At 63.0% G+C, this 9,531-nt stretch overlaps 1 protein-coding gene across 1 annotated transcript in view; it reads right to left on the reverse strand.

Moving 5' to 3' along the window:
* The window catches only part of LOC103670207 (ras GTPase-activating protein 4), a 25,708-nt gene extending 16,531 nt beyond the window's left edge, over window positions 1–9,177 (reverse strand). Inside the window, exons 1-5 of the mRNA XM_040634902.1 lie at window positions 9,041–9,177; window positions 4,084–4,140; window positions 2,419–2,532; window positions 1,832–1,893; window positions 572–701 (exon numbers count right to left, since the gene is read on the reverse strand). Coding sequence (XP_040490836.1) covers window positions 572–701; window positions 1,832–1,893; window positions 2,419–2,532; window positions 4,084–4,140; window positions 9,041–9,105 — 428 coding nt within the window. The 5' untranslated portion in view covers window positions 9,106–9,177. The remainder of the gene's footprint in view (window positions 1–571; window positions 702–1,831; window positions 1,894–2,418; window positions 2,533–4,083; window positions 4,141–9,040) is intronic.
* Window positions 9,178–9,531: the final 354 nt, after the last annotated feature.

The following is a 9,531-nucleotide window of genomic DNA, read 5'->3' on the forward strand; positions in this document are numbered from 1 at the left end:
GGGGGGGGGGGGGGGGGGGATGGCTGTCACAGGTGACTCAGGCCCACCTTTCGGCCCAAGTCACTGTCCCTCCTGGAGGGAACCCCACCCTGCCCGTCTGGAGCTTTTCAGCAACTCCTTCCACCCCACTGAGGACAACTCCACCCCTGCAACACACACACACACACACACACACACACACACACACACACACACACGTGTGCGCGCACACGCACAGGGCCAAGTTCATACAGCAGTTAAACCCAGGGGAGGCCCAGTCTTGGCATGGGGGCTGCCTGCTCAGAGTTCGGGCTTCCCTCTCGCCTGCTACTCCCACTGCTCAATGATGCCCAAAGCCCCAGCTTTAGAACGTCACCCCGTCCCCTGAGACATAGCCTCCTGGGCCGGGTCACCCAGGAAACACCTTCAGGTCAGGGCAACTCCCCGGTCCGCCCGCACAGGCCTTGGTGGGAGGAGGTGCAGGGCCAGGACATGGAGTTGGGAGGGGGGGGACAGCAGGCAGGCAGTCACGGCCGGTGTCTCTGGTTGCGGGGGGGCCCAGCGCCCTGCTCCCCAGACCCTCCCGTCTCACCTGGCCTCCAGCACAGAGCAGCGCAGCCGGCGGCCCCGCGGCCGCGCCACCACCTCCAGGCGCAGATGGATCTCGCCCTGCACCTCTTCGTCAGGGTCGACCTCCGTCAGGTGGGCCCAGCCGCTGAAACCTGCGGGACAGGCGGCTCAGCGGGGGCCCGGCCCTCTCCCTCGGCCCCGCCACAGTACCCCTCCACCATCCCCTCGGGGTCCTCTCAAGCTCCAGGGGGCAGGGGCCGTCGTCCCCAGGGACAAATGGGGACACAGGCTCGGAAGCTGAGCAACGGCAGTTGGAAGAGGCTTGATGTGAAACCAAATCCGGCAACCCCTGTGTCCTTACTGTCGTGCCCCACTGACCCTAACTCATGACAGGACCACCCTCTCTGGCCTCAGTTTCTCCATCTTAAAACAGTGGCTCTTATCTGGGGCTGCTGGAGGAGGGGCCGAGCCCAGATGGGGGAGCAACAGGGGACCAGCATCACTTGGGCCGCTGGACCCTGAGGGGCTGGCGGGGGCAGCGGGCAGGAGAGGCCTCTGGCCTGGCTGAGGCCAAGAGGCTCCATGAGTCAGCAAAGTTGCCCCCCCCACCCCCGCATGCCCTCCCTGGCCTCACAGACAGGAGCAGGTGTGTGGCGGGAAGGCCTGGGAGGAGTCACAGGGGCTCAGACAAGCAGAACCTGAACCGTGCGAAAGCTCCCGCTCTGAACCGTCACTGGCAGAGAGGGACCCGGCCCGGAGAAGGCAGCACCTGCCCCAGGGCACGCAGTGAGGCTGCGTCAGGGCTAACCCCTCGAAACAGTGTCAGCAGCTCAGCCATCACCCAAGGGCCCTAGCTCAGCCACAGGCTGGCCCCTCAGGCTTAGGACAGAGTGGCACTGGGGCCCAGGCTAAGGGGACCCCAAGGGTACAGAGCTAGCCCGATTGGGAGAAGGGATCTCCACACCTCAGCAATGGAGCATACAGAGGCCCCAGGCCCCAGATCCCACCACTGGCAGCCCCTCTCTGCCCTAGGGGGACACAGTCCCAGGAGGGGACAGAATGGGGCCCAGGGCACAGAGGTCAGGGTGCAGGAGACGGCCAGAGGCCCTTCTAGGGAGGGCGGACATGGCTTTCCCCGAGCATGCGCCGTGAAGGAGCCTAGAGGAAGCGTCTCTGAATCAGGGGAAAGCCAGGGATGCGGTAGACCAGTGGGGGGAGAGAGGAAGGGGGCCAGGGGAGGGGAAGCAAGAGCAGGCCACAGGCTCCCTCCCGGGGATCTTACCCTTAGGGTGAGCAGCCAGGGTGTCCCTGGTAAGGCAGACCTTCCCGATAACGTCGTCCCGGCTGGAGGATGGAGAGGGAGCCAGAGGTGGGCAGGGCTCCGCAGGGAGCCCAGGACCCCCCTCTGGCCCAGTTCAGGGGCCCTGTGGGAAGCAGGGAGGCTGACGCTCCAGTCATTTGCAGGAGCCGATCAGAGCGGGACCCATGACCCTCCTGTAGGCCCTGCATTCTGGACACTCCCACGACCATGGGCTAGGTTTTTGCACGTGGACAGACACATGAGCCCACATATATGCCAAGTTCGTTCTGGGTTCCCTGGCTCGCATGCCCCTACGCACAGGCCAGCACACCTGCGCCTTTATTCCGGCACGTGCATATGGATGACGTGGTGTGAGCAGTGTGAACTCCCCCCGCCCCCACAGACACCTGCTTGCTCAAACCTTGAACCCTTCCGGACCCTCCCGGGGATCCCCCTCCCCCCAGGCCGTAAAGAGGATGCAAAGCGACCAGCAGTCCCAGAAGTGACATGGGCCGCGAGGGGCAGATGGCAGGGTCTGGGCCCCGTCTGAAGAGTGGGGGCCCACCCACCTGAGGGCATCCTCATCCATGACGTAGAAGGCCACCGCGTGGAAGGTGGGCGGCAGGTGCACCTGATACTCCTCGCCCCAGAATGGGCACAGCGTCTTCCACACAGTAGCTGTCCTACAGGAGAGGACCCTCAGCACGTGTCTGGGCCCCCCCAGGCCCCTGGCCCACCCACGGGCCATGACAAGACAGGGCCACGGGACTTTGGTTCACCTTCCGCCACATCCCCTTCCACTCCCGAGAATGAGTGCTGTGCCGTTTGATGACTCTCCTTGTCCTGGACCCCACTGCCCACCATCAGTCATTCCCTCCTTGACCTTCCCCTCTGCCCTGGGTGGGTCATAGGGCTGCAGCTAGCAGGCCATTTTCCATTTGGGGAACCTGAGACCACAGGTGGCCATAGCTGGCCTCAGGTCACATGACAGGATGGTGGCAGAGCCAGAACCAGAGGGCTGGCCTCCCAGCCTCCCCCTGGCTCCTGGTGCTGAACAGACTCGCTGAGGGTCGAAACAGGGGGATGGCCAAGTGGACTCGAGCTGGATGGTCCTCCTGAGGGGCCGGGGAGCCCCGGTCCAGACCCCGACCCAGAGAGGTTTTATGTGGCCAGACCCTCCGGGACAGAGCCTTCCGCTCTTGGCAATCAGCAGGGACTGTTGGGGGGTGGGGAGCCGAAACCCCCAAGGACCCAGGTTAAGGCTCAAATGATCATCTTCACCCCAACCACTTCTCTGACAGGTCACTTGAACGCTGGTGCCTCGGTTTCCCTGTCACAGAGACAATCAGAGCCATCCTGCCCATCCCCCTCGTGGTATCATGGTTTGGACAGAATGTGGAAGAAGACCTGGGGTCCTGTTTGAAGTGGGGAAGAACCACGAGTCTGGCAGCCTCGGCTGGCTGTCAGCAATGGGCACGTTGGTGGGCAGAACAGCAGGGCAGCTCTGGCCATGAAGTCCGAGGTCAAGGCCAGAGAGACGGAGGGGGTGGGACCTCAAAGACCCTGCCCAGAATCATGGAGTCCATGGACAAAAGCGAATCCAAGGAAGTGGCCCTTCTGGGTACAGGCTGGGGCCCCCTTTCTGCGGCATGCCTTTCTGGGGCATGACCACTGTGGGAGTCTCTCAGGGAGCGGGGAACCCCAAGGGAGAGCCAGGATGGGGGGGATGCTCAGGCTTCGAGGTCAGCCAGATTTGGGTTCCAGTCTGACTTTGCCACCTCCTAGGTATGTGACCCTGGGCAAGTCGGTCTCTCTGAGTCCCCGGTTTCCTCATTTGAAAATGCAATTTAATAATATCACATCTAGCTCGTTGCACGTTTTAAACGGGCTGCAAAAGGTTTAGCACAGGGCCTGGGGGACCGTACTCCATAAATGAGCTGCTGTTACTAATCGCCATCCTCTGTCCCTTCTGAGGGCCGTGAAGATCACAGAAAGGAACAGGGTGGGCGAGAGACTCTTGGATCGAATGGCTGGATGGGCTTTAAGGTCCGTAATCAGCAAGAGTTAGAGATCGGTTTTCTCACCTCCCAGCAGGTGTGTCGGGCAGGGGGCGGGGCCAGGGGATCAGATGCTCGGAGCCCTCCCCTTCCCGGGCTGTGAGCTGGACGGACAGGGGTGGGCGGGGAGTAGTCCGGTCACCCACCCCTAGCTGGGGCTGGAGGGAGGGGCCGTACCGGATGATGGGCTCATTGTCCACCTTCACGATGCAGTAGGGGTCACTGCTGCCGCTGCTGCAAGAAACAAGGCCAGGCAGGGGCTGAGCGGCGGGGGCGGGGGGCGGGGCGCCCAGGGGCTCCCAGGCTGCTCAGCCCTTGGTGACCCCAGGAAAAAGACAATCAAGGCTAAGGCATGGGGGGCGGGGCTAGGCTGGGGCCTAACGGCTCCTCGGGCCAAATCGTCTGCCCCCCCCACCCCCCACCCCCCCGTCAGTCTGGGAGGCTCCCGGTGAGCCAAAGGCAGTTATCTGCACGAGGCTCCCCTGCACGAGTGCTGGGGAAGGGGAGAAAGGGCCTTCGGCCGCCCCTCCTGCTTGGGAAAAGATCCTCCTTCCTGCCACCCCTTCCTTCCGCCCCACCCTGCTCTGCCCTGGGGAGGGAGACACAACAGTCATAGCAGGGAACTGCCCCAGGCCAGCTCCAGAAACCCCGATCCTCAACACCCAAGCCCTTGCTCCTGCTGCTGCTCCTGCCTGGACGGCGCTGCCCACCTCCCAGCCTCAGCCCCGCCCCTCAGAGCCCGCTCCCCCTCCATCCCAGAGGCCGGGCGTAAGGTCTCCCCTTTGGGGCCACTGTCTCTGTACTCTCCATCTTTCCCTCCATCCCAGGACTGCTAGTGATGTGCTGTCCTCAGCTGCCACCCCCACCTGACTACCTGAGGGAGGAGGCCACTTCTGTGTCCCCAGGGCCTAGGACAGGGCTCGGCACAAGACAGGGGGCCCAGGGATGTTTGCTGGATGAATGAATGAACAAATGTAAAGTCTGCCCCCCAGCTCTCGGCCATCTGAGAAAGGAAGGGGAAGACGAGGCTGGGACTGTTCAGGTGCCCTGTTCTCGGTTGGTAGGGGATTCCTGCGGGAGGTGGGGGGGAGCCCCAGCCAGGCCTAGGGCTGGTCCCAGGCAAGAAAGGGGGTGAGGACTGTCTCCGGGAGTGCCAGGCCCAGTGTCCATAAAAAGGAAGTGATTTGCATGTTGGAGGTTGGGGAATTCCAGGCCCTGCTTCCCTTCTCAAAAGGGGTTCTTCCTGCAGAGGAAGCCACGAGACACAAACATCTTCGAAGGTCCTCCCGATGCTGACCGGGAACATTTGCCAGGACTCGGCTCCCCACGCAGTGCAGTGAGGTGCGCAATGACCACTCGCAGGGTGGCTGCCCTGGGTCCCCCACCTGATGGGAGGGCCAGCCCATGGCAGGTGTTTAGTAAATGTTGGCATGGCCTTAGACTCTTTGCTCTTCTGCCTGTCACCCCTTCCCCTGTCACTTAGGAGCCCGCTCCTCCAGAGGGCCCCTTGGGAATGGCTTGCATCCCACCACCCCAAAGTCAGGGGACTCCGGGCCTCCAGCAGTCAGGCCCCTGTACACCCCCAGAGCTGGGCTGGGCGGCAGGGCCCAGCAGCTGCACGCGTATTTGCACAAGGAACCGGGAAGGAGGAAGATGTCCATGTGGGCTGAGACCTGGGGTGGGGGAGGGGAGCAGGGCAGGCCCCCTCTACCCTGCCTCTGCCTCCTGGCCCAGCACCCTTGGCAGCCCTATGAGCCCAGCTCTGCCCACTGTGTAGCTCTCACTCAATGAATGAATCTTTGGATGAACCGTGAGGTTTGGGGCTTGTGTTACAGGCCAGATCACAGGGGTGGGCAAAGGCCCGGAGGGAGGAACGGACCTGGGTGTGCAGGGGCAGCGAGGAGCTGGGTGACTGGATCAGAGAGGGGCAAAGGGGACACTGTCAGGAGCGGACTGAGGCCAGAGGCCCGGCCATAATCCCTGGCCAGCTGTTGGGACCTGTGCCCCTGCCCACTGCCCTCTGCCCTGTGAGGCCCCCGGACTGGTCCCCTGCCCCATTTCCCCTTCCCCAAGTCACTTGTGGAAGCCAGCCTGGCTACTTGCGAGGCCTCTATATTTAGCCCCTTGGCAGTTTCCAGGCTGTGGAAAGGGAAGGATCAGGGCAAACCCTGAAATAGTCCCGGGCCCGTCCCCAGGGCCAGTGGGCGTGGGAGCCAGTCAGTCACCGGTCATTATGAGACTTAGCTCCTGTCTGGCTGACCTAGGCACGCAAGGATGGGAGACGGTGGATGAAAACAGGAACAGGTGGGCTCTGAAAGCGGTCGGTGACAGGGAGAACAGCTGTGCTCTGTGCCCTTAAGAGAACTAAAAGCCCATGAGTGGAAATGGCAGCTGTGATGATGTCTTCCTTCTTACAACGGTCTCAGTCAAGATGGGTCACTATGAAAGGTGGTGAGCTCCCCGTCCTCAGAAGTGTGCAAGTCCCCGCTAGAAGGGATGCCGCTCAGGAGACCAGCTGATGAGGCACAGCGAGGCAGGCTCACCACCATCCCTGCATCCCCCACTCGGTGAGGGCCTCCTGGGATCTCCAACCCCTGCTGTCCCTGAGCCAAATGATTTGCATGGCATTTGCAAGGCTCAGTCCCCACCAAGCCCCACAGCAAGGCTGCAACCTCGGCCCAGCTAGGATTCTTGGCCTGTCAGCAGCAGAAAGAGTGGGTTTGAATCCCGATTTCTCTATCTAAGTACTATGTGGCCTTGGCAAGTGACTTGCACACCCTGCGCCTCGGTTTCCCCTTCTACAAACTGAGCGTATCTACCTTATAGAATACAAGGATTAAATGGAAGGGTCCTCCACAGCCCTTATTCTTCTCTACCATGGACCAGGAACCCCCCAGGGCCCCGGAATGCCAAGACGAAGGAGTCATGGGGCCTACCCCTCTTGGTCGCACAGCACGGGCAGCCCAAGAAGCAGAAACTGCCACCAAGGGCATCCTCCTGACTCCAGCTGACCCCAACTGGTGGAGGACACAAGCCTGGGGGCACATGAACCAGTGCTGCCGGAGGGCACCAGGGAAAGCCCTGGAACTGAGCGGAAGTTTGAGAGGGGTCCTGAAGGATGAACAGGAGTTTTCTGGATGACTCTGAAGGGGAGGGTCTGAAGGCAGAAGCCCCAAAAAGCATGCAAAAGCAGGGCTGCAAAGAGCCCAAATGTAAGGGGCTGGGGGGGGTGGTGACAGCTGGAGTTAAGAGCCAGGTGACAGGTCAGAGGCCTTCAGGAGGTGAGGGGAGGTGAGTGGGGGGGGGGTAGGGCTAGGAAAGAGATCCCGGAGGCGGAACCAACAGGACTTAGTGGCCACTCCCCCGGGAATGGAGCCCCAGGGTCCCTGGGCTGCGCAGAGGCAGGGCTGGGCCCAGAACCTGGCCCCTTGGTTCCCAGATAGACCCAGTCCGCAGCTTCACCACCTGGGCCTGGGGAAAGCCTAGAGCCAGGCACTAGGGCCTGCGGGGATGGGGAGGGAGGCGACAGACGGAGGGGCTGCTCCTCCCAGCAGCCACCAGCCAGAGGAGGCCAAGCTGACCTAGTTAGCGGTGCCAGCCTGGGGGGTGCTTAGAGGCTGGGCCTGGAAGCTGAGACCCTCCTCAGAGCTCATCCGCCTGCTCTCCCCCAAGACCACATTCCCAGCGTCGGCCCCACCTACCCCTGAGCACAGAAACCCACCTGGAGACGGCCGCCCAGCCCCCTCCCTCACCCATTGCCATAGCAACTGCTGAGCCTGGCCTTGCCAGGCCCAGGGGGCCTTGAACTAGAACTGCTCAAGGCGCTGAGTGAGCAGGGAAACTCACAGGGGCCACCATCTGTGCGAGAGAGACGCCCTCGCCCTGGCCTCCTGCACCCCTCCCCATACGCCACCTCTTGGCATCTAGGAGCTGGCTGAGGAGGCCGGGGCGGGCAGGGGAGGGGGGGCACTCCAGACAGAGGACTTTGGACCCTATGCAGCCTCTGGGCTCCCCTTCCCCCACACCCTGCTCCAAGCAGCCAGCATACCTCGAGCCTTGTGCTTAAGGGTTTTTGTTTTGTTTTTTTTTTTAGATTTCATTTTTAAGCAATCTCTACACCCAGCCTGGGCTCGAACTCACAACCCCGAGATCTAGAGGCCCATGCTTTACCGACTGAGCCAGCCAACACTCCTGTGCTTAAGGGATTTTGACTTCCAGTTTACAGAAGGGGTAAGCGAGGCTTCTGAGCAAAGATGCTGCCCAAGGCTGAACACAAGGGAGCCAGGGATGGGATGGGGCAGCTGAGCTCTGGGACTACGGAGAAAGAAGCTGGGACAAGGGGCTCCTGAAACCTCCTCAAATCTGGCCAGGGACCAGGGAAAGCCCTAGATGTCAGCGTGTGTTAGGAGCTCTGGACCCAAGACCTTGCTCTGCCATCTGGAGCCAGCATTTTCAGGTCTCCGAGCCTTGGTTTCCTTATCTGTAAAATGGAATGATGAGAACTGCCTTGCTGAGTACTTGTGGGGAGGTAAAGCCACCGCCTAGCTCAGATCAAGCCCAAGGCAGGAGCAACAGCTGCTCCCCAGACGCCCCATTTTTGCAGGGTCCCGGCCTCTTGACCTACAGGTTCACCCTTCACACCAGCGCGCAGCTGGAAGCCCCGGGACAGCCCCGGCCCCAGGGCGTGTTTCAGGTGCACACTTTCGGGTACTCAAGGTTCCGGAACTGCTGAGGAAGACCCCTCGTTTCCAGAGGGCACCCCCCACCCCCTCCGGCCACACCCCCGCAGTTCACCGAGACATCTCCCTGCGAGGTGCCCCCCACGCTCAGCCCCTATCCTATTAAAGCCCCTTCCCCTCTTGAGCCGCCGTTCGCTCCCTCCCTGCTAACTCAGGCCCCTTACAGAACCTCGTCCCCTCCCCAGTCCACGGCCCTTCCCTGTCCCCCCCTGCCCGGTGCTCGCAACAAATCTTACTGTCCCCATTCCCCTTCCAGTTCCCCACCGCGGCCACGCTCGCCACACCCTCGCCGCTGCTCCACTTGTGGGCGGGCCGCGTGGACCCCAAAAAGGTCAGGCTTAAGGGGCAGCGCCCCTCCCCAGAAAGTTGGGGCCCCCACGCCCGGCAGCGCTCACATGTCCTTGGCGGGCAGGTTCTTCCCCTCCACGATGCGGATGGACAGCGAGCTGCGCTTGGCCATCGCGGGTCCACGACGCGGGGTCCGGGCCCGGGGGAGCCGGACGCCAGGATCGGGTGCAGCGGGCCGGCGGGCGGGCTCGGGACTGGGCGCCGCGGGGGGCGGGCCGCGCCGGGCGCGGGAGGTAAACGCGGGGGCGGGGGAATCGCTTCCACTTCATTCACCCCCCGCCCCCGCCCCACGTGCGGGGGCCATTGCGCCCGGGCGGGCCAATCGGCGGCCGGGGCTCCCCGTGGTGGGCGGGGCCGGCCCGGGTCGCGGCGCTCATTGGCCGCCTGGGGGGAGGGGAGGGGCCTGCGCCAAGTGCTGTTGCCCTGCTGGCTAGCCGCGGGCTGGCGGTCGCGGCGGGGCGAGGGCGCGACGGTCGGCGCCCGGGTGGCCTGTGCCACCGGTACGTGTGGGCGGCGGGCGTGGTCCCAGTGTCAGTCC

This window comes from Ursus maritimus, unplaced genomic scaffold, assembly GCF_017311325.1.
Source record: "Ursus maritimus isolate PB19 unplaced genomic scaffold, ASM1731132v1 scaffold_2, whole genome shotgun sequence".
Classification (NCBI taxonomy): domain Eukaryota; kingdom Metazoa; phylum Chordata; class Mammalia; order Carnivora; family Ursidae; genus Ursus; species Ursus maritimus.